This window comes from Kalmanozyma brasiliensis (assembly GCF_000497045.1).
Source record: "Kalmanozyma brasiliensis GHG001 unplaced genomic scaffold PSEUBRA_SCAF2, whole genome shotgun sequence".
NCBI classification, from domain to species: Eukaryota; Fungi; Basidiomycota; class Ustilaginomycetes; order Ustilaginales; genus Kalmanozyma; species Kalmanozyma brasiliensis.
In genome coordinates, this window is record NW_015961959.1 from 653,252 (window position 1) to 677,717 (window position 24,466).

At 58.5% G+C, this 24,466-nt stretch overlaps 10 protein-coding genes across 10 annotated transcripts; 6 read left to right on the plus strand and 4 right to left on the minus strand.

The window, feature by feature from the left end:
• Nucleotides 1-237: 237 nt before the first annotated feature.
• On the plus strand, nucleotides 238-3,192 carry PSEUBRA_002740 (Zn(2)-C6 fungal-type DNA-binding domain protein; the record flags this gene model as incomplete). The annotated part of the gene is made up of 1 exon (XM_059464890.1): nucleotides 238-3,192. The coding sequence occupies one exon, from the start codon at nucleotides 238-240 to the stop codon at nucleotides 3,190-3,192; it is 2,955 nt and encodes a 984-aa protein (XP_059320708.1).
• A 154-nt stretch (nucleotides 3,193-3,346) lies between these two features.
• On the minus strand, nucleotides 3,347-5,497 carry PSEUBRA_002741 (Phox/Bem1p; the record flags this gene model as incomplete). Its single annotated transcript, XM_016437139.2, has 1 exon — nucleotides 3,347-5,497. The coding sequence occupies one exon, from the start codon at nucleotides 5,495-5,497 to the stop codon at nucleotides 3,347-3,349; it is 2,151 nt and encodes a 716-aa protein (XP_016292638.2).
• Nucleotides 5,498-6,048: 551 nt separating this feature from the next.
• PSEUBRA_002742 (GTP binding domain protein) lies at nucleotides 6,049-7,239 on the plus strand (the record flags this gene model as incomplete). Its single annotated transcript, XM_016437125.1, has 2 exons — nucleotides 6,049-6,119; nucleotides 6,207-7,239. The coding sequence occupies 2 exons, from the start codon at nucleotides 6,049-6,051 to the stop codon at nucleotides 7,237-7,239; spliced, it is 1,104 nt and encodes a 367-aa protein (XP_016292639.1).
• Nucleotides 7,240-7,902: 663 nt separating this feature from the next.
• Nucleotides 7,903-9,900, plus strand: PSEUBRA_002743 (TAP C-terminal (TAP-C) domain protein; the record flags this gene model as incomplete). Its single annotated transcript, XM_016437126.2, has 1 exon — nucleotides 7,903-9,900. One exon carries the CDS (start codon nucleotides 7,903-7,905, stop codon nucleotides 9,898-9,900), a length of 1,998 nt encoding a protein of 665 aa, XP_016292640.2.
• Nucleotides 9,901-10,351: 451 nt separating this feature from the next.
• On the plus strand, nucleotides 10,352-11,191 carry PSEUBRA_002744 (uncharacterized protein; the record flags this gene model as incomplete). The annotated part of the gene is made up of 1 exon (XM_059464892.1): nucleotides 10,352-11,191. The coding sequence occupies one exon, from the start codon at nucleotides 10,352-10,354 to the stop codon at nucleotides 11,189-11,191; it is 840 nt and encodes a 279-aa protein (XP_059320709.1).
• A 241-nt stretch (nucleotides 11,192-11,432) lies between these two features.
• On the minus strand, nucleotides 11,433-11,960 carry PSEUBRA_002745 (uncharacterized protein; the record flags this gene model as incomplete). The annotated part of the gene is made up of 1 exon (XM_016437137.1): nucleotides 11,433-11,960. One exon carries the CDS (start codon nucleotides 11,958-11,960, stop codon nucleotides 11,433-11,435), a length of 528 nt encoding a protein of 175 aa, XP_016292642.1.
• A 999-nt stretch (nucleotides 11,961-12,959) lies between these two features.
• Nucleotides 12,960-16,490, plus strand: PSEUBRA_002746 (UvrD-like Helicase, ATP-binding domain protein; the record flags this gene model as incomplete). Its single annotated transcript, XM_059464893.1, has 1 exon — nucleotides 12,960-16,490. One exon carries the CDS (start codon nucleotides 12,960-12,962, stop codon nucleotides 16,488-16,490), a length of 3,531 nt encoding a protein of 1,176 aa, XP_059320710.1.
• Nucleotides 16,491-16,837: 347 nt separating this feature from the next.
• On the plus strand, nucleotides 16,838-17,986 carry PSEUBRA_002747 (Tryptophan synthase beta subunit-like PLP-dependent enzymes superfamily; the record flags this gene model as incomplete). The annotated part of the gene is made up of 1 exon (XM_016437133.1): nucleotides 16,838-17,986. One exon carries the CDS (start codon nucleotides 16,838-16,840, stop codon nucleotides 17,984-17,986), a length of 1,149 nt encoding a protein of 382 aa, XP_016292644.1.
• A 139-nt stretch (nucleotides 17,987-18,125) lies between these two features.
• PSEUBRA_002748 (Elongation factor, GTP-binding domain protein) lies at nucleotides 18,126-21,050 on the minus strand (the record flags this gene model as incomplete). The annotated part of the gene is made up of 1 exon (XM_016437145.2): nucleotides 18,126-21,050. One exon carries the CDS (start codon nucleotides 21,048-21,050, stop codon nucleotides 18,126-18,128), a length of 2,925 nt encoding a protein of 974 aa, XP_016292645.2.
• Nucleotides 21,051-21,278: 228 nt separating this feature from the next.
• PSEUBRA_002749 (Bicarbonate transporter, C-terminal) lies at nucleotides 21,279-24,044 on the minus strand (the record flags this gene model as incomplete). Its single annotated transcript, XM_059464894.1, has 1 exon — nucleotides 21,279-24,044. The coding sequence occupies one exon, from the start codon at nucleotides 24,042-24,044 to the stop codon at nucleotides 21,279-21,281; it is 2,766 nt and encodes a 921-aa protein (XP_059321304.1).
• Nucleotides 24,045-24,466: the final 422 nt, after the last annotated feature.

Below are 24,466 nucleotides of genomic sequence, written 5' to 3' on the forward strand. Positions count from 1 at the left end.
TTTGCTCTCTCTGTCTCTCTCTCTCACACCATCACTTGCTCCTTCTCTCTGCTTCTCCCATCCTCATTGCATCGCCTTGACATATCCGCAACACTCTTCTTGCCACACTCGACCACCACCGCCCGACCTATTAGATTCGACGACACCCGCCCCTGATGCTCTCGCTCATCTCTTAAGATGCCTTCGCATGGCACTCCTCGTCCACACATCGACCCACCATCAATTCCTTACTCAACCATGTCGGCTCGTTCCTTCTCACCGCCAGCGCCGATGCGTCGGTCTTACTACGACTATCCTCACCACGCCCAGCCTCACCACCTCCCCCACCCTGATCATCGCCGCCCATCACATCATCATGCTCCTCTTGCCGAGTTGCATTCGCACCATGGTCGCGTCGACATCATATCTCCCGCCTCCACCTCCGCCCACTCTGCTGCTGCTCCGTATGCCCATCAGCCCACTTCCGCTACACTACCTCCCTCGGTACAGCGACCCATGCACCAACTTGTCCCGGAACAGCAACTCCAACTCGCCAATATCCATCGCTTCACTCCTTCTTGCTCGAGATGTCGCCAAAAGAAGCTCAAGTGCGACACCAACTTACCATGCAATCAGTGCATTGCAAAGGGCGTGCACGACGATTGCCGCAAGGATTCCAGAGTACCTCGAGGCAGGAAGCGTCCCAAACTCGCACCCACGAGCTCTTCTGAAAAGCCCGAGGATGAGATCGCTTCGCTTCGCAGCCGCGTCAAAGAGCTCGAGCAGATGCTAGCAAGAGGCAATCCAGCACGCGATCCACCTCAGCCTCCTTCACCTTCCGCCAGCCGACACCCTTCCGACAAGCAAGCGCTCTCCTCACGCAAACTCGGAACAAGTTCGCGTGCTTCTCACACCACAGCACCCTCGGATGCCGGCCACAGCCGCTCACGCGACCGTTACAGTCCCACATCGCCTTCCTTCGATTCAGACGAAGAGGAGCCGGGCGAGACAGAGACTTCGCTCGTCGCCCTCGAGAAGCTCGCTGCCTCGGATCCTCGCGTCAGCGAGCCCGGTCACGGCAAAGCCATGCACAAGCACATCAACAGCGTGCTCCCCAGTCGCATCTCTCGTAGCGCCACAAATGTCCACCCTGGCACCATCAACGAGCGTATCGACATCCTCGCCACCGCAAAGCGTCTCTTGCCCGAAAAGCATATCGTCGATGCGCTTATCCATACCTTCAACCTTCGCTGCCACAACCTGGTCGGGCGCATCGTCCACATGCCTTCTTTCAGCAAAGACGTCGACTTTCTTGTTCAAGCCTCTGTTGAAGAATTGCTCACCTCGCCACTAGACATGCACGACCTCGCTCGCGCCCTCATCATCCTGCGTCTCGGCATGCGCTTCTACCCTTGGAAAGGCGGCATGTTCACTGACGACACTACACCAGAGTTCATTGCCATCAACGCGCTCAAGAACAGGGGCGATGATGTCTCGTTGCAATGGCTCAATGTTGCAAAGAGAGCTCTGGCTGTGGATCGCACCTTCAGCCTCGCCTCGCTCAAAGCGATCCAGACAGCTCTTCTCATGATCCTCGATGGACGCGACTCTGCGGCGTATCTTCGCATGCTCCTGCGCATCTCGATTCAGACTGCCCTCGACATGGGCCTGCATCGTCTCGGCAATGCCATGCCCTCCTCCAACAACCTCGAGGACGACATTGTGCAGCTCGAGTCCGGTGTGCGCATCTGGTGGTACCTCGTTGTCAAAGATTGGTGTTCAGCGCAACGCGAAGGCGCCTACACCATCCATCCGTCTCAGATGACCACGCGCAAACCGCTCCACACCACCGACGACCGACTCTCCGACGGGCGCACCGACGAGATCTCGCGCGACCAGCACTGCGAGACCTCCTACACGCTGTGTCAAATCGAACTCGCCAACATCATCCGCGAATCCATCGACCTGCGCAACGAGCAGTCCACCCTCGGAGGCGCCTACGACGTCATCTCGCCCAACAACAAGAAGCTGCTCCACGTCAAGCTCGAGACGTTCCTTTCCGATCTTCCTCCGTTCTACCGGCTGGAGAGCACCGAGATGCGCCCGGGCGTGCTGGCGGTCCAACGCAGCCTGTTGCATCAGCAGACGTTTGATGTGTTGCTCAAGCTCAATCGACGGAGTCTATCGTCGTACAGCGAGCGGGCGACGTGTGCGTTGCTGGCCGAGCAGATCGTTTCGACGCAAAAGTTGCTCAGGAGCGTGTGTCCGGTGATCGATGGGTTCTGGGTCAACTTCCTGCATCTGTTCGGGGCGACGTTGACACTGACGATTTCCTTGTTGCTGGACGAGGAGATGGAGGGGGAGACGCGGGGGAGGAGGAGGGACAAGGTGGAGGGGGCGCTGACGACGATGCGCGAGACTCCGGGGTCCGACCGGGGGAGTCGCATTATCGAGACGCTGCTGGAAGAGGAGCAGCGGCAGTGGGAGGCGGGTTCGGGGCGCAAGTCGCTCGACCTGGCCGCGCTGACCCGGCGGATTATCGCTCAGACTGCGGAGCTTCCAGACTTGCCCGGACGATTCGACGGCGAAGCGTCGAGCAGCGACGCGCGGGCCCAGACGCTGCTCTGGGATCTGACACCAGACGAATCGGTCATTCCTGCTTTTGCCTCGTCTTGGGGCGCCACCGCGCTGCTCGACCCAACGGACCCGACGGGAATTCTGACATTGCTGCCGCAGCCCGCGGCGCACTCGGCGAGTGCGAGCGGCTCGGTGTTCACGCAAAATCAGGACCGACCTGCGCGCTCGTACGAGCACAGCCTGCGACCGTGGCAGGAGCCATCGCGTGGCGAAGCGGACGAGAACAACTTGTGGGGATGGGTGTTCGACCAGGCTGCGCTGGTGGGTGGACCCGAACCGCCCGTTGAAGGTGCGCCGGTCGCACGGAAGGCGAGTATCGATGCTCCCCTGCCGGCAGGTTCGCCATCGAAAGGCCTCGCCCAGATCGGACAGGGTGAGAATGGACGTCGCACATCGAAAAGTCCTACCGAACACTCCGGCCTGTCGCAGGCAAGGTACGCCCCCCAACCCGCTTACCGTAGCCCATCGGTGCTGTCCCCACCCCAACCGCTCGCCGCCCACGTGCCAGAAGAGGCACGCTCCAAACCAACCGGCCCTTACGCCCAACCCCGATTCTGGCCCGCTAACCACCACTAACACTATTCAGACGCTCTAATTACGCCACCGTGATCCTGTGTACTACTCTTATGTATTTCTACTCTTACCAATATGACTCTACGATAGTCTCGCACTCGATTCTCACGCGTGGATAGGTCAATGAATGGGGCATCTGAATTCGTAGATGGAGAACTTAATGATTGTTGCTGGCGCCGCTCTTTGTAATCGCCACAGCAGCGAGCACTGCTACGCCCAAGAACCCGATGGCCGCCGGCAGCGCGAGATCCTTCGGGAGTACGCCGAAGAGCAGCTCTTCATCGCGCTTCTTCTTGCTGCTGCTCTTGTGGGGCTCGTCGTCGACGTGGGCGTCCTTCTCCTCCTCCTCGGCGAGGCTGGGCAGTTGGGCTTCTGCAGAGGGGCGCTTCTTCGCCGGCACCGCAGACGTGGTGCGCGTAGCCCCCGACCATCCTCGTCCACCTTGCAGTTGCAGCACGACCCGATCCCGCCCTTGCTTGCGTGCGGTCTTGACCGAATCCTGCACATCCCCGTCGGCGGTGATCAGCACTACATCGTCCTCGTCGTCCGTGTAGGACAGTTGGAAGTCGTTTGGATCCGGAATTTCGGCTGCGGGTGTGGTGGGGACTGCGTCCCCGTTGGCTTCGCCAATGTCGTACGCTGCAACCGAGGGAGCGGGGTCGAAGAACGGATCACCGCCGAGTTTGATGCACACAATCTCGCGGATGGTCTCGTAACTGTCGTAGCGGGCTTGGAAGCGATGCGTCCTTCCGGACGGTGTGACGAATTTGAACAGATACGTTCCGTCATCCGCCTCAACGGCCGCGGAGGAAGGGACACCGACAGCGCTCGCCCCGTCATCGCCGTTGACCGGTTGGCCGACCGCACTGGCCGAGTCGTTCGGGTAGAGGTCCGAGGCGACGTCCATCGGGTTACCGTTGATCTTGCTGGGCGTAGGTGGCTCGAATTGGGATTCCGAGGGACGGTGACTGCCGGATACGGCGGACTCGTCATCGCCCGTCGTAGAGGTCGTTTGACCGAACGAGTTCCAAAAGCGGTTCCACATGGGTCCACCAGCGGCTCCGTCGGCTCCAGCTTGCTCGTCGTTCATGCTGTTGATCTGCTCGAGCGTCGCGTAGGTGAGCTTGAGAACGTCGACGATGCCGACGAGCCGGCTGTCGACGTCGACGACGGGGAGGTTGAGGTAGCGTCCGTCGTGCATCTTGCGCAGCGCCTCTTGGATTGTGAGGGAAGGAGGGGCGGTGTCGGGGTGAGGAGTCATGACGCGGACGACGGAGCACGTCTTGGGGTCAAGACCGGCAGCGATGACACGGAGGACGACATCTTTGGAGGTGAAGATGCCGGCGATCTTGCCGGAAACCGCGCCGGCGCCACCGAATTGACCTGGACCGGAGCCGGTCGACTCCATGACACAGACGGCGGTGGTGTGGTGCTCCTTCATGAGCTTTGCTGCCTCGCGGACGGTGGTGCGGACACCGACACAGCAGGGGAGCGTTCGTGAGTCGAGGATGGAAGAAAGATCGGGAATGCTCATCTTCTGTCGCAGCGCTTCGATGTACGACAGCATGGCCTGTTGAGGACCGGCAGAGCCGCCCCACTCGCTCTGAACACCTTCGAGAGCGTTGTAAAGCTTCTGGGACGAGCCGTGCGCGCGCTCGAGCTTCTCGAGGGCTTCGTAGAAGACCTTGGCGATGTCGAGCAGACCGACGACATCGCCATCCTCGTTGCAGACGGGCAAGTGACGGAATCCGCGGGTGACCATGGTGTTGAGCGCCTCGGTGGCCGAGGTGGTGTCGCGGGTGACCATGGGTGAGCGGGTCATGATAGCCGAAACAGGCGTGTTGCGTGCGTCCAGACCAGCAGAGACGACGCGGAAGGCCAGATCCTTGGCGGTAAAGATACCGGCGAGGTGCTCATCCTCATCGACGACGAGTACGCAGTCGGTGCGCTTGGCTGCACACAGCTGACTGGCATCAGCGACGCTGATCGACTGTGGGACCGTCAGCGCGGGCAGAGGTCGAAGCGCGGAGACCGTTCCGGCGGCAGCAGCAGGGGGCCTCGTGGTGCGCTTGGATCGTCGGGAGGACATGGGAGTGGAAGGCTTGCCCGACTTGCGCTGGAGCTCGCCTTCGATCTTCTTGCGGATGGCCTCGTCGCGCTTCGACTGGCGCTTGCGCGTGTCGGTAGCAAAGGCGCTGCCGGCGCCGCTCATGGTGGACATGGTGTTGGAGCGTGGGAGGTTGGTAGAGGTCTGCAAGGGGCTAGGAGATTGATCCTCTTGACGAGAGGGGAGCGGAATACGCGACATCCACGGCGAGTTCGAGGTGGGTGTTAGTGGTGAGGAGGGAGAGGGCAGATGGGGAATGACAATAGCACGATAGCGCGGAGAGTGTAGGACTGTACGGAGCTGGAAAGCCAGGAGAGCGGGCGTGTGCGTGTGTTGTGGTTGCGATTGTGATTGCGGACGAGCAAGCAAGGCGCTGCGGCTCAGTAAAGTGTGACATTTTGTGAGTGTTATTTTGGCCGCTGGGCTGGCTGCCTTTCAACAGGGACAAGCAACACTCACTGCTCAACTGCCCGTGTTCTCCCAGAGGCGGAGAGGCTAACCTTACTCAGTCTTTGTGTTGATCTCTCGCTTGCTCTCTCGCCGAACAAAGTCACGTGTAAATTTCGCATCCTAACCTTACGTAGGTGTAACACTCCAACATTTTTCGCTCGCTTCTCTTAAGCGAATTGCTCAGCACCGTCTTGCCAACTTTCGTGAACCCTTTCCTTCTTCATCAGTCACCTACATCTCGCCAGCATCACACTAACGCCCTCCTTAGTGCATAGTGCATAACTCGCACGCCAATCGTCATCATGGGTGTCGTCGAGAAGATCAAGGAGCTCGAAGATGAGGTCGCCAGGACGCAGAAGAACAAGGCCACAGAGTAAGTCCCGTCATACCATGCCGTAGCAAGTATCATCTTGTGCCATTTTGCTGACGATCGAATCCCACTGCTGCCTTTCGCACACAGATATCACTTGGGTCAGCTCAGAGCCAAGATCGCCAAGCTCCGTCATGAGCTCCTCGAGCCGCAAAAGAAGTCGGGCAAGCCAGGCGAGGGCTTCGATGTCATGAAATCCGGCGATGCCCGTGTCGCTCTCATCGGTTTCCCTTCGGTCGGAAAGTCGAGTTTCCTCTCCAAGGTCACAGACACCAAGTCGGAAGCAGCAGCATACGAATTCACTACGCTCACATGTCAGCCAGGTGTGCTCGAGTACGAAGGGGCCAAGATTCAGATCCTCGATTTGCCCGGTATCATCGAGGGAGCCTCCGAGGGCAAAGGTCGAGGTCGACAAGTCGTCGCTGTTGCCAAAACGGCCGATATGATCATCATCATGCTCGATGCCACCAAGCCGGAGACCCATCGAGCGTTGCTGGAGAAGGAGCTGGAGGCAGTCGGTATCCGACTTAACAAGACCAAGCCAGACGTAGGTTTGCGTAAGAAGAACACCGGAGGCATCGTCATCACCAAGGCCATGGGCTTGACATTGACCAAGATCGACGAAAAGATGATCCGCTCCATCTTGCAAGGCTACAAGATGCACAACGTTGATGTCATGCTCAGAGAGGATATTACCGTTGACGAGTTCATCGACGTCGTGCTCGGCAACCGCAACTACGTGCCATGTCTCTACGTCTACAACAAGATCGACTCGATCAGCATGGAGCAGATGGACAAACTGGCGAGGCAGCCCAACTCGGTCGTCATCTCGGTCGAGAAGGATCTCAACATTGACTTCCTGAAGGACATCATGTGGGACAAGCTCGGCATCAACCGCATCTACACCAAGAAGCGCGGAGAGAGGCCCGACCTTTCGGACCCCTTGTGCGTGCGCAAGGGTGCCACCATCGAGCACGTATGTCACCAAGTACACAGAGCCCTCGCAGAAAAGTTCAAGTACGCCCTTGTGTACGGAAAGAGCAGCAAGTTCCCCACCTCGCAGAAGGTCGGACTCAATCACGTTGTCGCAGCCGACGACGTGGTCAGCATCTTTACCAAGTGAGCCGCCGCCTGGCCCCCTCGTCTCTTTCGCTTGTTGTTATCATTGTATTCTAGTGTTCATTCATATATCCTCGCACGTATCGTCGTTCTCCATCACGGCTGTCGCTTTGTCTCCTGTTGGGCTTGCATGAGGGTCATCGCTAAGTGGAGGATGGTAACACTCAAACTGCGCAAGGAGGAAAGAGAGAAGGAAAAAAATAATTAACGCCAAAATGATGGTCCAAAAAAGACGCAGCCTGCCGAGCGCAGAAATGCAGTCTGCGCTCAGTCAAAAACCACAACCGAACCCGAGTTTTTGTTTGCTGCTCAGCTTCGTTCATCCGCAACTTCTCCTTTGTCCACGACCACCACCATCTCCCTTGCTACTTCTTTTACCTCGGCTTATACGCCTTCAAGAACACGATCACATCGCTTGTTCTTGCGAGCTACACACGTCAGACCGGGTCGGCAGCTAGATCCAGCCCTTTGTCATTGCAGATCCGAGCATCTGCAACTGCATCCGCGTCCCATCCTACTCAGCGCCGGGCCATCCAGCACGATCGCCTCAGCTTCTTCGTTTCATTGTGTCGGCAGTACAGTGATACTCGGCTCAGCCGCTTTTCGGCCCTTCGTCTAGCAATCGAGATCGTCACCGACCTTCTGCACACCTAATTCACCTCACATCATGCCTCACAGAGGGGCAGGACGTGGTGGCCACACCATCGCTGGAGCAGCACTCCGTGGCGCTGGCCTGGTCATGGACGGAGACGTCGGAATGCGAGATGCTGCCGGCCCGAGTCGAAGCAGAGCAGGAGGAGCTGGCGGCAGAAAAGGTTCGCGCAACGGTGGTGCAGACCCAGCGAATACCAACGGTTCTGGAGGCTCTCTAGCACGCCGCCTTGCACGACAGCAGCGTGCCGATCCGCTCGGTAATCGTCCGCCTGCAAAAGGCAGGAAAGCGGCCGTCAATGTCAATGATGGCCTTCGAGCCGGCAACACCGCCTCCGTCCTCAAAAGCATCTCTTCATCAAGATCTCAGGGCGGCGGGCGCATTCCGGGCGGAGGCGTCACAGTCTTCTCAGGCACAGACATGCCCAAGACTCAGAATGTCATTTCCCTCGTCAAACGCTTCCTCCATTCGCGGTGGAACCCGCAAGCAAAGTTCCTCAACCTCGAGAACATGCGCGCGGACCCCATCCTCGAAGCGGAAGGCATCAAGCCACCAGGCGTTGGTGGCTCGCCAAGGGAGCTCGGCAATGTCATCTGGAAGATCTGCTCAGAAACGTATCCGGACGTCATCACGATATCGCTGGCAAACAACGGCTTTCGCAGCTTGGGACCTGTTAGCTCATTGCCAGCCTTCTTTCCCAATCTGCAAAACCTCTCTCTCGAAGGGAACGAGCTCAAGTGGACCAAAGATCTTGACGTCTTCGCGTCCAGGAGGAGCAAGCTGACCAACCTCAAGGAGCTGTTGCTGACGGGCAACCCCGTTCACGCGAGTGCAATCGCTGCAGGTAACGAGGAGGGATATCGTCGCGAAGTGCTGTCCAAGTTCAGCACACTGACCCTGCTCGATCAGAAGCCCGTCACGCCAACCGAATCGGGCTTTGCTAATTTGCCATCTTCCGTCAAGTCGAAGAAGGTCGATGCGGACGCAGCGCAGGTGCCTCTTCGCAACTTCCCGGTCCCCAACAAACCGGGCTTTATCGACGCGGAGGCCGGCGCCATCATGCCCAACTTTCTTTCCAAATACTTCACACTCTACGACACGGACAGGAACCAGCTCAGCGAAGCGTACGCTCCCTTGGCTCAGTTCTCTCTCTGCCTCAACGTCATTCCACCGCCGAGGGCACGTGCGGCCGGCTTCCTGCACACCATGCCCAATCAAAAGGACCTCTCGTTCAATCGCTATCAGGACATCGGCAACCGCAATCTGATGCGTGTCCACGCACCCAAGATGCGCAACCAGTCGCTTCATCACGGCGTCGGCTCCATCCTGGCCGCTCTCCGAAAGCTTCCCAAGACTTCGCATCCTCTCAACGATGCGTCCAAGTTCGTCGTTGATTCCTGGGTGCTGCCGAACAATGTCATCGGCGCCAGGCTCAAGAACGAGGAGCGTCCCGAGGCGCTGCTCTTCATCAACGTGCACGGCGAGTTTGCTGAAGCACCGACGCAAGGCATCCGCTCGTTCGATCGCACCTTTGCAGTAGCACCCACGCCGCCCGACAGTCCAGCAGCAGCTGCTGGATGGCCCTGCGTCATCTTGTCGGACCAGCTGGTCGTCCGCCATTACTCCAGTCCTTCTGCTTGGGCTGCCGACAGCTTGCCAACCGGCGAAGTGACGGCTGAACAGACGCAGGCTTTGCAAGCAGCGCAACAAGGCGGACAGGCAGCAGTCGTGCCGCCTCAGGCAGCTCCTCAAACAGCCCCTCCGACCGGGCCCGCAGCCACGAATGGCGCCGCTCTGCCGCCTCATCTCCAGAACCAGGCTCCGGCAGCAGGCATCAATGAACAGCAGCACACCATGTCTCTGCAACTTGCCACGCAGACCGGACTCATCTATCCATTTGCAGTGCAGTGCCTGCAAGAGAACGGCTGGGACTACAACCTCGCCTTCACCAACTTCCAAAATCTCAAAGCGAGCAACGCGATCCCTCCGCAGGCATTCGCTCAAGCTGTATAAACAGCAACACCTTCCCCTTTCCTCCCCTAATCTTGAACTCTGTTCCTCACACCATGTCTAGACTACCACACCGTAGTACAGCGGCAAAAAAGCGCTTGTCTGCGTTTTACTGCAATTTAATAGCTGCGGGCGCACGTCTGGCAAAAGAAGAAGCTCTTCGCATCTACTCTCCAACTTCCGATTGTGGTCTGTGCTGTACTGTGTCTTGGAATGCTGGTGGGCTGGTACGGGATGGTGTAACACAACCCGTTGTGTACGAAGAACGCCGATCGTCGACCGAGATGAAGTCGACCATGGCGCCTTTTGAAGTGGTGGCGAGTGATGACGAAGAAAGCATATGAAGTGGGTGATTTGGTGAAGCAGGCAAGCTGGCACGAAGAGTCGTTTCGAGAGCTTTGCAATCGTCTTTGTCGTCATCACCATCATCCTTCTGCGTGCCTTCTTTACCAAGATGACTACGTTTGCTCGATTGGTCGCTTGGCTCTTGCTCGCCACGTTCTTCTCGTTCGTCGTGGTTAGCGCCGAAGATGGTCAGCTTCGCCAGCAGAAGCGGCCGCATCACCGACAGACTCCAGTCGGATCTTCACCTCAAGCCCATCCTCCTTCGCCCAAAGCGCCCTTGCAGAAGCCCTCGCGCCTGCACCGCGTCCGCAAGCCCCCTACCGCACCTTTCAGCGGCGTCAACACCGTCGCAAAGCGGGGCATCCCCGGTCGACCCGGCGACATCGAATGGATGGGCTTCTACGGCTCCCTCCTCGCCGTCCCCACCATGCTCTCCATCCTTGGCATCCAGACCAACTACAATCTTGAGAAAAGCTATTTCAACTCGCAGCTCAATGCGCAGTACTACAAGCAGTCGAGGGAGTTGTTGCGGGCTCATGCGCTGAAGTTGACGAGAGATCAGGAGATGAAGTTTGCCAAAGCGGGGTACAGGTGGCCCGGGATGATCTGGGATGCGGATGGGAACATGAGGGTGCCTGGTTCTGAAGGGAGCGCGGTTGGCGTGCCAACGCAGGAGATGGCATCGAACCAAGATCGGGGCTCGAGTCAGGTGGCGAACGGCGCTAGTGACGCAAGGGCTGAAGGCAGCGCACAAGGCGTTGGTCAAGGTGGACCCGGCACAGTGCTTGGACCAGGTGAAGGAGGCTCAGGGTATGGAGCCGGTGCTGGCAGACAGGAAGCGGAGAAGCCCATCGAGGCTGCAGGCGCTCAAGGAGCGGGAGGTCCAGGAGCCGACGCAGCGGCAATCGGACGAGCAGGAGGCAATGCTCAAGATGCACCGTCTTCTTAGCTAAACCGCTCAAGATGGTGCTGGCACCGCTTAAGTCATGTCAAGATGTTCACCTTTTTGTCGGTCGTTTCAACATGTCTCTTCCGTTTCGCAGTACACATCACACATCATCATGAGTGGCCGTATGGAGATGCACAAGGGGCGTGAACTCTGTATCAAAAGAGCGTGAGAATGTACGAGGCGAGGTACGAAGAGCGAAAGGAACAACGAGTAGAGAAAGCAAGCACTCCAAGCCCCCTCCTCAAGGCAAGATCGGCGGCTTGGAACGAACAGGTCCAGGCTCGCCATCATAGTAAGCGACGTCGACCGAGTCCTTCTCGTCCTCGACCTGCTCCAGCACCCTCTCCCATTCCAATCTCACCCCGTTGACGTTGAAGATCACCTCGTTGTCATCCGTCACCGTAAGATTGAGATTGATCTTGGTGTTGTGGAAGTGGACGCCGACGATGCTGCTGAGAGCGTGTTGGGTCCAAGTGAAGCCCCCACCGACGCCGTTGTTGGGATCACCACCGTCGAAGCCAGCGTGCAGCTGGCCGTTTTTCCAGTCAAGACCGCAGCCCATGCCGATTTGATCTTTCGACATGGATGGGAAGTGGCCCTGGACAGAGGAGCCTAGCGCACCTTGAGTTTGACCGATGTGCTTGGCCTTGGTCTGCGTCCACGTCACGTTGTAGAGGCTGACCGTGAGAAAGTCGGGGATCACCGCGGCCTTGGCTTGACAGAATGCCACGGCGAGCGTGAAAGCGAAGAGGACGGCGGGAAGCTTCATCGTGAACGTCTGTGTGAGAACTGAGAAGTCGGTTGAGGGTGGAATCTGAGAGCCAGGAGCAGTCTGTTTGGGAGCCACTAGTTATGTAGCCAGCAAACTGGACTCGAGAGGGCTCATGTGGCGGCTCGGGTCAACGCGTACCAGGCCGGACAACGGAACTTCGTGAGGGAATGAAGCGCGACTCGTATGTGGATCTCTTGGCGGGATCAGGGGGCCTAAAGAGACGTGTGTATATGTATGAAGATTAGCAAGCAAGCGGGGATCGCACCTCGATTTCGCCACCGCTGCCCTATGCCCCACCTCACTTTGCACCGAAGCAACGACGCAAGTCGACAACGAGATGATGGCGACCCGCCCCGTCCCATATCCTCCCACGACTCCACAAACATGATCACCTTCATCTAACAGATTCAGCGCTCGCTCGCGCCACTCAGGAAACCTCATATCAGTCATGATGACAGGATCGCAAATGGGGTCATCCGGCCCGAGAGTGAAGACCAGAGGGATGAGAAGGTGACGTGGGAATTTCTGGCATCCGTGTGGGACCGACGCAGAGACGGAGAGCAGGGCCACTTCGTCCCCTCTGAACGCGACGTATGACGCGCGTGACGGCTAAGCGAGAAGGAGAGACCAACAGCGGCTCAGTCGAAAAGTAACAGACAGGTGGAGGAAAAAATCAGGGCAGCACAGCGCAGCATTTGCATTCCGAGCATCTTTTCTCAGAGCAAAGACACGCTCTTGCATGCATGTGCTCAAACTCAGCCCTGTCCTCCGCCCACTGCAGCGCCAACCATCTTCTCAGTGTCTCATGACGAGCTCGCAAAGCGGAATCGGTCGCCAGCACAGCTTCTCGCAGGTCTCTGCTCCGACTCGGCATCATTCTCCAGCACCCAAGTCAGATGCAACCCTCGAGGATCCGGCTCGAGTCAAAACGCTCGCCGATCTTGTCCACAAAGCTCTGACATTATCGCATACCTCGCTACCAGCAGAGCTGCCATCATGGCTCCTAGCGCCTCCAAGACCAACACAGCCTCTGAAGGCTCCACCTCGCAAGCTCGCAGCAGCAAAGGTACAGGAGCTGCTGGCGAGTCTAGTGCCAAGGGCGCTCAAACCAGGCCGGCATACCTTCAAGAGCTCTCCGAATCCCAATACGCTGCTGCGACTCACCCGCCAACATCATGTCTTCAGATCTTGGCCGGTCCAGGCTCGGGCAAGACACGCGTGCTCACCTCTCGTGTCGCTTGGCTGATCCTCGAAGACGCCAACAAGCTCAAGCCAGAGGACGTTCTGGTCGTCACCTTCACCAACAAAGCAGCCAACGAGATGAAGATGCGCCTCATCAAGCTCATAGGCAAGGAACGAGTCGACAATCTTGTCATCGGAACCTTCCATTCGGTCTGCGCTAGGTACCTGCGCAAGTACGGCAAGCTGATCGAGCTGCCGAACAACTTTACCATCATCGACTCCGACGACGCCAAGCGCATGTACAAGTCGATCCTCAAGGAGCTCAAGCCGGACCTCGAGAAGGAAGGCATGGGTACTCTCAAGCCGGAAGTATGCATGTCCGAGATCTCGAAGGCGAAAGCAAAGGAGATCGATCCTGTGAGGTATCGGGAGCTGGCACAGCAGGAAGCAGCCAAGGGCAAGCCTTCTCGAGCGCCAATAGGTCGTCAAGTTGCCGGATCAGCTGCTTTCAAGACGGTCATAGCCAACATTTACATGATGTACCAGCAGCAGCTTGTCGATGCGAATGCTTTGGACTTTGACGACCTCCTCGTCTACGGAGTCCAGCTCTTCCGCCACCAGAACCAGGTGGTGCGCAACATTCGGCACGTGCTCGTGGACGAGTTCCAGGATACCAACATCACCCAGTACGAGCTGATGCGACTCGTAGCAAAGGCGTCGCAAGCGGTCAGCATCGTCGGCGACCCGGATCAAAGTATCTATGGCTGGCGAAGCGCCGAGATCGGCAATCTCGACAAGATGACCAAGGAATTCAAGGGCACGCAACAGGCACGACTGGAAGAGAATTATCGAAGCACAGGATCCATCTTGGAACTCGCGCTCAAGGTCGTTCAGCAAGACACATCGCGTGTTGACAAGGATCTCTACACCTCGCATCCTCGCGGGCTGCCTGTCGTGCTCAAGTGTCAAGGCTCGGCTCAGCTGGAAGGTGCCTACATAGCATCCGAAGTCAAGCGTCTGGTCGCTCATTCCGGAGGTATGCTCGACTACAACGACTTTGTGATCCTGCTTCGATTCAACTACCTCTCGCGTGCCATCGAAGCCGAGCTGCAATCCAGAGGCATCGACTCCCGAATGATGGGTGGACACAAGTTCTTTGACCGTATGGAAGTCAAGGATCTGCTTGCCTACTTGGCTCTGGCCGACAATCCGGGCTTCACGCCGGCCTTCATCCGTGTCGTCAATGTCCCCAAGAGGGGCATTGGCGAGAAGAGCGTCACCGACCTGCTCAACATGGCCAAAGCGGAAGGCTGCAAACCGATGGAGCTTGCCGAGCGCGTGGTCAAAGGCGGCAAGAATCCCGGCGTCAAGCCAGGCATGAAGAAGGGCCTCAAGGAGCTGGTCGAGGCTGTGACTGCCGTGCGAGAAGCGGCGAGCTCGGGCACGCCGGTTGCTGAGCTGATCCAGCTGCTCATCGAAAAGATCAACTACGAGAACTACCTCAAGGCGCAACCCGACTACGACGCACGATGGGGCAACGTGCAGGAACTCATCTCTTTCTCCATCATCGTTGCTGCGAACACGACGAATTCTGACACTGGTGCGCCGTCGGTGCCCATCGAAGAGATTCTCTCTCATACGCTTTCGAATCAGGAAGGCGCCGACAAGGGTCGAGCACAGGAGAGTGATGATGAGGACGAGTTCGAGGATGTCAAGGTCGAGGCGGAAGTAAGCAATCCCAAGACTGAGAAGTCGCAACAAGCCTCACAACAAAACGCCACGAGGGAGAAGGATTCAAGCAAGGCTGCCGGATCATCACCATCGAAGAAGAGGGAAGTGATCGACCTCTGCGATTCAGGCGAAGAGGATCAGCCATCGACAACCAAAGCCAAGGCCAAGCCTGGTCCGCAGAAGAAGCGCCGAACCACAAAGAAGGAGTCGTCAGCCGACGCCGAAGACAATGAGGCCGATGACGATGTCAAGCCCGAATCGTCCCTTCTCAAACAGCTTGACGAAATCGAGGAGAAAGTCAATCAGGATCAGGCGAGCGACGATGGCGACGACGACGCAGAGGAGACCAAGACACCGCTCCGGGTCTTCCTGGAAGCATCGATCCTGGCCACCGACATGGACGCCGAAGCGGACAAGACAGACGAAAAGAAGAAGCCGAAAGTGACCATCTCGACCTGCCACGCAGCAAAAGGTCTCGAATGGCCGGTCGTCTTCATTCCCGCCATCGAAGAAGGCTGCTTCCCATCCTTCCGGTGCGAGAAGCCCGAAGAGATTGCGGAAGAGCGTCGTCTGCTCTACGTCGCCATGACGCGAGCCGAGACGATGCTCTACCTCACCCACGCCACAGCCCGAATGCAGGGCGGCGAAACGCAGGACAAGATCCTCAGCAATTTCGTTTCCTCTGTTGCGCCAAAAAAGGATGGCGGTTCCTCCGAGGCGAAGAACGCGATCCAATTCTGCACCACTCGACCCAAACTTGACATCGACGCCGTGACGACCATCGCCAAGGTGACGGGCAAGCCGATGCCTTCCGAGGCGCAGATCAAAGCATCCATCGCGACATGGGAGAAATCGTCGGGCAAAGAAGTGCAGAATGTCGACCAGATGAACAGCGGTCGGATCAGCGGTTTCGGCGCGTACTCGAGCTACGGCGGTGCAGGTGGGTACACGACCTCTGGCGTCCACAGCGGCGCTACGGGCGGCTGGAACTCGCACATGGGCTTCGGTCTGTATAGCGACGACAACTTACGCTCTTCTTCCCCTGCTGGTCGGCACCAAGTACAGGACAGTGATGCGATGAGACGGTCGCTGGGGTTCACGCCGCCGACGCTGGGCAGCTTTTCTTCGGCGACGGACGACGATGCGACGCCTACTGCGTATGGCGGGTTTCAGCGGGCGTCTTCGCTTGGTGGGGGAGCTGGTGGGTTGGGTGCGTACTCCAATCGTAGTCTCGGAATGGGAGGGGCGGGAGGGAGACAGAAGCAGCCGCTGGTACCGCCTTCTCGGCAGCCCGTGGCGACACCGCCTGCTCCACCGTCTTTTACGGATGCGGTCCGCCTCAGAGCCCGCCCGGAAGACTCGGTTGCATTGGCTAGAGCAGACGGCACGGCACCGCGTCCACGTGCGGACCTCAATAGTTTCCAGCAGGCTCACACGCAAGGGATCAGCAGCATGCTCAACATGCTTCCGCCGTCGTCGTCCGGAGGAGGAGGTTCGAGGAGCTCGCCCATCGTCGTTGGCGGCGACTCGCCGAGTGATTCTGGGACTGGAGGTGTGAGAAACGGTGGTCAAGGGACAGGCAAAAGGAGACTGGGGATGATGAGACGGTTTTGAGCAGTGTTTCGGCAGGAATGTCAACCATGGGCACATCGTCTTTCGCGCTCTATTGTGAACAGTGTTTCGTCTATGATATGATGAGAAGGTCGAAGAGTGAGAGGCGTTTCCGCGGACAAGAACGGTGGACCCTGAAGAAGAACGCGGAAATTCGCCGAAGAGCACGCCGAGGTCTGACCCACACCGGCAAAACCGGTTGACCTTGCACATCATCCTCGTGCGACCTTGCGCTCAGCTACCTCTTTGGAGTCACACCACACGCTCTGTCTTCGTGCGTACCTTCGTTTGTACATATAGCCAGGATCTGCTTATCCATGGATTCTGCCTCTCACACTAGTTCGCCAACGATGACCGTCCCTGCCGAACCAGAGGCGATCCTCTCCCCGCGCTCGGAGATCCCACCTGCCGCCTCCCCCCTCTCCGCCCCTTTGCACCACGTCACACCTCTCCTCTTCTCCCCTTCCCTCTCGGCGCGCACGGGTCACAATATATATCTCAAGCTCGACATCGATCAACCCTCGGGGTCGTTCAAGCTTCGGGGCGTGGGAGCGATCTGTCAATCCGCCCTTGCCGCTTCGGGTGACACGCATCTGGTCTCGTCTTCCGGCGGGAATGCGGGGTTGGCGGTGGCTTATGCGGCGAGTAGGGCAGGGGTGGGGTGTACGATCTTTGTCCCGGCGTCGACCGAGACCGACGTAGTGGAGCGGTTGAGGAAGGAGGGAGCAAGAGTCGTTATCGGGGGCGACGCCTGGGATGTAGCTGATGCTGCCGCACGGGAAGAGGTTCGGGAGACAGGAGGGACGTACGTTCATCCGTTTGAAGGCGAGGTGCTGGTGAATGGGCACAGTAGTGTGGTGGACGAGATCTATGATCAGATGCCCGAGGGGGAGCGGGTGGACGTGCTGGTGAGCAGTGTGGGCGGGGGCGGGTTGCTGCGAGGCATCATCCAAGGGGTGACTCGTCAGGGTGGGAAGAAACCCGTGTTGGTGGGTGTACAGAATTTTGGCGTGGACTCGTTCAATCGTTCGCTAGACCAATGGAGCGCGTGCGGTGAGGAGGGCGTAGTGACGCTAGAGAGGATCGAGAGCAAGTGCACCTCGATGGGCACCAAAAAGTGCTCCGCTGCCACGCTACGCGACGCCATCGAGTTCCAGAAGGACGGAGGGAGGTTGGTGAGCCTCACAGTGACCGACGAGCTGAGTGCGTCCGCATGCTGGCAGTTCGCCGAGGAGAAGCTGCCAGATGGGAGGAAGAGGATGGTCGAGTTGAGCTGCGCAAGCGCTCTGACGACGGTGTACCACCCGTGGGTGCTGGAGAGGGTGTTGGATGGGCTAGAGGGCGAAAAGGGGAGGAAGTTGAATGTTGTTATCGAGGTGTGCGGTGGGAGTAAGGTCAACCAAGCTATGCTGAAGGAGTACAAGGAGAAGAACGGGAAGATGGAAGGTAGAGATAGGATCCGGGTCAACGGTGTTGACTTTCCCGCTTCGTCTGCGTAGACATGCCCATTCATAGAACTGGAATTGCGGCAAAGGAACATAAAATCACAGACACAGACACAAAGTCAATGCGTGAGGACGCACGGCAAGTGTTCGTTCCGTTGATGCTGCGTGAGTGGTGTTGACATGTGTGAAGCGGCTATCGACCCAACTCGGCCAAAATCTCGGCCTGCCTCTGCTTGGACACCCTCGCAAAGCCCTGCAGCTGCATGCTGAACTGGGCATTGCCAGCAGTGAGCGCCCTCAGCTTGGACGAGTACTTGACAAGATTCGCCAGTGGCACCACCGCATGAATCTCCGCCTTGCCCTGTCCGCCCTTACCATCAACACCCTTCCCGCCGGACCCGGACGAGGCGGCGGAGCTCTGCAGCTCAAACCTGTTCGTCGTCGGGTTGGGAATGTACACCTCCTCCTCTTCTCCCGTGGATTTCTCTGTATCCGAATCGGACGAGAGATGTACGACATCCTCCACCAGTCCGCCCTGCTCGGCCGTGATATCGTTGATCACTTTACCAAGATGCGCCTCGGGCACCACGATGCGTGTCGTCATCATGGGCTCCATCAGCGTCGTCAGCGGTGTCGGCGTCGACGTCGCCATTCCGGTTTCGGGATTGACCTTGGGCTCGGTGCGCAACACCTTGCGCACGTGATGCGATAGCAGGTAGGACACGGCAGCCGAGGACGAAAGCTCGCCGAACAGCTCCACGTTGGAGATGCTGATGCGGAGGTTCATGACCGGGTTCGAAGTGAGCGGCCCACGGGAGAGCGCGGCTACCATGCCTGTTTTGAACATTGTGCTGAGCGTGATGAGGTCGATGCCAGGGGGCAGGTTGGTAGGGGATGTGATGGACGAGTACTTGGAGCTGGGAGCGGGTGTTTTGGCGGTGTTCTTGCCACGCGTATGCCGAGGCGTCTCCGCGACGAACGCTTCAATGTCGCCCTCGTCCTCCGCACTTGCCTTCTCCTTCCTCCCCTCTACCTGCCCTGCAGCATCGCCAGCAGGCGCAAAGGAGACATCAACGACGTTGCCTCCGTACACAGCGGCATCCGCCCCACTCGCCAAGTGCATCTCGTCCTCTCCCAGCGCTCTCACCTTGATCTTCGCACCGATCTTGATCTTTTTGCCCGCCAAGTCCCTCTCCACCGTCTCCTCGACCTCTCTCCCCCCCAACCCCTCATCCAGCGTTTCGCGATAGGACACCCTCACAGCGCCCATCCGCGCGTTGACGCCGAACTCGTTCGCCAATCGATCCTTCGCAATCTCGAGATGCAGCTCGCCCATGCCACTGAGCACGGTTTGACCCGTGGTGCCCTCTCCTGATTCGTCCAGTCGCAGCGACGGGTCGGTACGAATGAGCAGGTTGAGCGCATCGCTCACCGCGTCGACATCCGATTTGCTTGCCGGTTCTAATGACATGCTGAACACGGGTGGTGGAATGTGCACCCGCTTCAATCGCAGCGTCTTGACCTCGTTCGCGTCCATCCCACCCTTGGCACCCGTACCAGCTTTGGCGGTGCCTGCAGAGGAGACGTCGACGAGCGTATCGCCGGTTCGCGTGTCGCGCAGACCGAGGATGACGCCGATCTGGCCCGCACGCAGCGTGTCTGTTTCGGTGTAGCTGTCGGCGAACGGGAAGAGGACGCGGGAGAGACGCTCGCGAGCACCCGTGGTGGTGTTGAACAGGACGGTGGAGCGGTGGAGAGTGCCCGAGTAGACGCGGACGAAGGTGGTGGGACCGCGCCGCTTGTCGTGCACCACTTTGAAGGCTAGTGCTGTGGTGCGGCGGTCGATGAGCGAGATGGGGACTTGCTTACCGTCCGGGGTAGCATCCTGCTGCTCGGCTTGGGTTTTGGACGGGGAGGCGGTCGAAGCGACCGTGCCAATGACGGAAGGCTTATCCGCTGGACTGGGCAGATAATCCGCAATGGCGTCGAGCAGCGGCTGCACACCGATATTCTTGCCCGCCGAGCCGCAGAGCACGGGCAGGATCGTCCCTGCTAACGTCTGCCTTCGTATCGCCGCCTTGAGCGAGGCAGCCGGCATCTTGCCGTGCGGCTCCTCGTTCGACCCCGTCGGCAGACCAAACAGCTCTTCCAGCAACTGATCATCCAATGAAGCAAGACACTCGACCAACGCATGTCTCGCCTGCTTTGCCTCCTCCCACAGTTCATCTCCCTCTCTCAGCTCCGTTCTTGTGACAATCTCTCCAGCCTTTCCTGAGAAGCGCAGCGTCTGCATCTCGACCAGGTCTACCACGCCTGCTATCCCCGGCTCGTTCCCCTCCACAGCCAGGGGCAGCTGCAGCAGCAACGGCCTTTTATGCATCCCGCTCCTCATCACACTCTTGAGCGACTGGACCATCGAGCTGCCCATGCGATCGAGTTTGTTGACGAACAGAATGGACGCCTTGACATCGTACCTCGCTGCTTGGGCCCATACGTTTTCGGTTTGACTCTCGACTCCTTCGACGCCATCGAGGACGACGACTGCGCCATCGACGACGCGCAGTGCGCGCTCGACCTCGATGCCGAAGTCAATGTGACCAGGGGTGTCGACGAGGGTGATGCCCACACGGGACGGGGAGGTAGGGGAGGTCCACCAGACGGGACCCACGGCGGCGGATTGGATGGTGATGCCACGCTGCCGCTCCGCTTCAAGAAAGTCGGTGACGGTTGAGCCGGTGTCTACGTCGCCTGGGATGGAAGCGGTGGAAGAGTTGGAGGAGAGGGCGTTGGTGAGGTGAAGAAGACGTTCCGTGAGGGTCGTTTTGCCCGCATCGATGTGTGCGATGATCGAAATGTTGCGTAGGTGCGAGATGGGGTGGCGTTCCGCATGTGGGGTGAGGGGATCTGCTGCTTGCCATTGTGAGGTCGAGCTGAAGGTGCGAATGCTAACCAGCGCCGAAGAAGGATGCAACTGGGTCTGCCGGGATGCCGATGCTTGCAAGGAGGACGCTGTGTGGAGGGCCGATCTTGGTCTGCTCAGCACCGCCGGCGAGCTGAGCCGACGAGCGCCTGCGGCGGGGCTCAAGAGCCGCCTCGTACAGCGACGTGCCAGACTCATGTCTTGAGTCAGCTTCCGGGCTAGATGGTCGTTGGCAGTGCTGAAAGACGTCAAAGGGGCATGAAAGTGTCACACGAGGACATGTGCATTCTTCTCAACTCGCCCAAATTTTTGGCTCCGACTTCCGCAATTTCAGTCAGCCTCGTGAGCATCATCATTCACATCGATCCCAATCACAAGCTCACACGTGGAGCAAGCATCGTACATGACTTCGATTATAGAGTCGTTCTAATGCTGTGACGCCTCGCCCTGCCTCCACTGCACGGGCGGCGGTGCGGTGCCGGCGCCCCGTGGCGGGTTCTCGACTGTAACGTAGCGTCGCTTCTTGGGCGATTTGAGCGCGGTCCCTGCACTCGGTGCTACCGGCTCAGAGACCTGCTCCACAAAGTGCGACTTCGGCGTCTCCTTCGTGGACTCTGTTACCGTACTCGATGCAGCGGGTTTAGAGACCTCTGGCTCGACCGACTGCGAGGCGACTGGCTTCGGTGTCTCCTTCGTTGGCTCTGACGATGTCGCCTCCTTTGTTGGCTCTGAGACCGCCGCCACCTTCTCGGATGGCATCGTTGAAGCGCCCGCAATGGCAGGCGCTGCGACCTTCTCTTCCTCTTCTTCGTCCTGAGCTTCCGCCTTCTCCTCCGCTTCTTCTAGTCTATCATTCTCCGCAGCGACCGCAACGCCGGAGCCCAGACCAGAAGCGATCACGCCGGCGCCCGAAGCTGGCTCGACGTGACGTTCCGGATCGGCGGTTTGATGGCCGCCCACACCAGCGACCGTCCTCACCGCCTCCCTCGGCGTCGCATCCACTCCTTCTTCTCTGGAACTCGCAGCTGTCTTGTCTGTGCTACCCTCACCGCGGACCTGCGCCTCTTCATCCGAGCGGTGTTGTGTAGCGTAGTCATCCCGAAATTGCGATGCGGACTTCTCCCGGCCCAATCCACCCCCTTCCTCCTCGTCATCCGACTCGTCGAGCAGCGACTTCTTACTGTAGAGCTCCCCAGCGATCTTCGTATCCAGTGCGATCTCCACTCCTCTCCCCGTAACGCGCTCCGGCTCATGCCCGAGACTCGCCAGTACGCCATCCGCATCGGCCGTCGGCGCATCCAGAATCTTCAACTCCAACGGGCTGAACCACCTCGGCACAACCCAGTACCGCACCGGTATCAGCAGCGTGATGATCACCGGGAAGCCGATACCGGCAATCGTAGCGGAGATGGCAATGCACATCGCCGCGAACAGCCACTGAATTCCCACGAACAGCGCGATCTTACTCCGCCGGATGGAGTTGAGCGGTTCGTCGGGGGGAGAGAGGCGTCGATCGCGAAAGATGGCGAGCGTGCGAAGAGTGATAGCGTTGCGCTCGATGGATGCCCAGCCTACGAGGATGAAAATTCCCGCGAAGACGGCTCGGGGCATCGTGCCGAGGACAACGAGGAGTGGACGCGTCATGGTGCCAAGGGTGAGAAGGCCGATGATGAGGTGCGAGAGACGATTCTCGACCACGCGAACGTTGACAATGTGTTGCTGTTTCACGGTGCGTGTTCGGGCGCCGCGTCGGGCCTCGCGAGCGATGCGTTTGGTTTCATCCGGCTTTTCGACCTGTTTGTACACCGAGAGGGTTTCCGTATGCACCGGTGCTTGGGGTACGAGACCGTTCGGAGCGGGCAGTCCGAGGAAGCCAGAGACCAATGTCGTAATGCCAAGCAGAAAGAAGTCCCAATGGAAACCGGCGGGTTTTCGAACAGGATAGTTGCGCGCTTGCGCCATGACGCTCGACACGTTGTGATCGAAGTAGAAGAGCAACATGATGAGGAAACCCAACGGTGCACCGACAAAGACGTACTTGAGCTCGATGTTCCAGAAGTCGATGAACCAGGATCGGTCCAGGGTAGGATAGAAGGCGCGGGTGATGGGCACGCGCTCCACTGGCACCAAAGCGAGCGAGTTCTTGGGGAAATGACTGAAGCCCGTCCAAAAGATGCAGCCCGCTGCAAAGGCGTAGCCGGCAACAAAGTTGCGCATCTTGAAGGGGAGGTAGGTGGTGTTGCCTACCTTGGCGACGAGGTAGACGGAGATGGTGAATAGGATGGCGATGGTGACCGAGAGCCAGCCGGTCGCATTGTCGAGCGGAAGGGGTTCAAACTCTTCGATGAGCAATTCGATGCCCTTTTGGATGTAGATGATGCCCACGTAGAAGCCGAATGTCTCGGAAGTCATGTCGGTGATGAACCGAGTAAAATCGCACACGTTGAAGATGGCGACAACGAAATGAAAGCCGGCAGCCCAGATCAAGGACCACGCCTGGATGCGCAGGTAGTCGAGACGGTCAAAGCCGTAGTAGCCGACAAAGATGTTGTACTGTGTGTAGTTGACGAGGTTGATGAGACCAGTGACGCCGACAAACGTCAACGGCTGGACGGAGAAGATGGCGAACACGATAGCAGCGAGGGCGGAGGCGAGGATGACCTCGTTGACGCCGTACGAGCCGCCCGTGCGGTAGTTCATGTCGAGGACGTAGGCGATGGCAGGCATGAGGTTGATGAAGTACATGCGGACGACACTGTTGGCGACGGTCCACCAATTGCGGGGCTCGAAGCCTTCCACCCAGTCGCTGAGGAGGTACGGTTTGCGTCGTCGGAGATCGTACCACATGCCGCGGAAGGGCATCAGCTCGTACGCCCACGAACGTTGCGACCATGGCTTGTCGCCGTCAAACAGCGGGTAGGTGTCGGGGGCACGACTCTTCCTGCGCTTCTGTGACGAAGGATCGATCGTGTTAGATGTTGGTCTCTTTGCATCGCTGTCCTTGTCTGAGCGTGATATCTTGCCAGTCGCTTTTCTATTTGAGAGTCCATTGTTAGACACGTGCTGCGAGGACGAGTCCACGGTGACGGACCCTGCATCGTGGGAGGTATGTGCTGTGCTGGAGGCGCTGCGAGAACGCTGTGGCTGTACCGAGCTGAGTGGCGGCACGGAGCCGGGGTCGATCGAGTTCATGTCTAGGCTTCCTTTCTATGGTGTGCGTGTCCGGACGAGTGCGAGGTGGTGGTGGTTTGAGGTGATATGGCGCTGCTATGAGGCCTGGGGATGGAGCCGAGTCATCAAAGGTGAGGTAGCCTTCGAGGGGTGCTCTATTTGTAGATGGTGGCGTGAGGCGCAGTGTCGAGGATGAAGGTGACTATGCGTGATGAGGGTGGTTTGCAACGAAGGACCGTTCAACAGCATGATGAGCAGTACATTGCCGTTTGGGTTAGGCTTGTTATGCACGCACAGCAAACAAACACAGACCAAAATCAAATTTCAATTAGCAAGCAAGGCACGACCCCGACCCCGATGGCGAAAAACCCCACCGGATCGGAGGCCTTGTTTCACCTCTTTGTTGCAGCAGTGTGTCCTGTCGCTGCACTACAAGGTCGGTA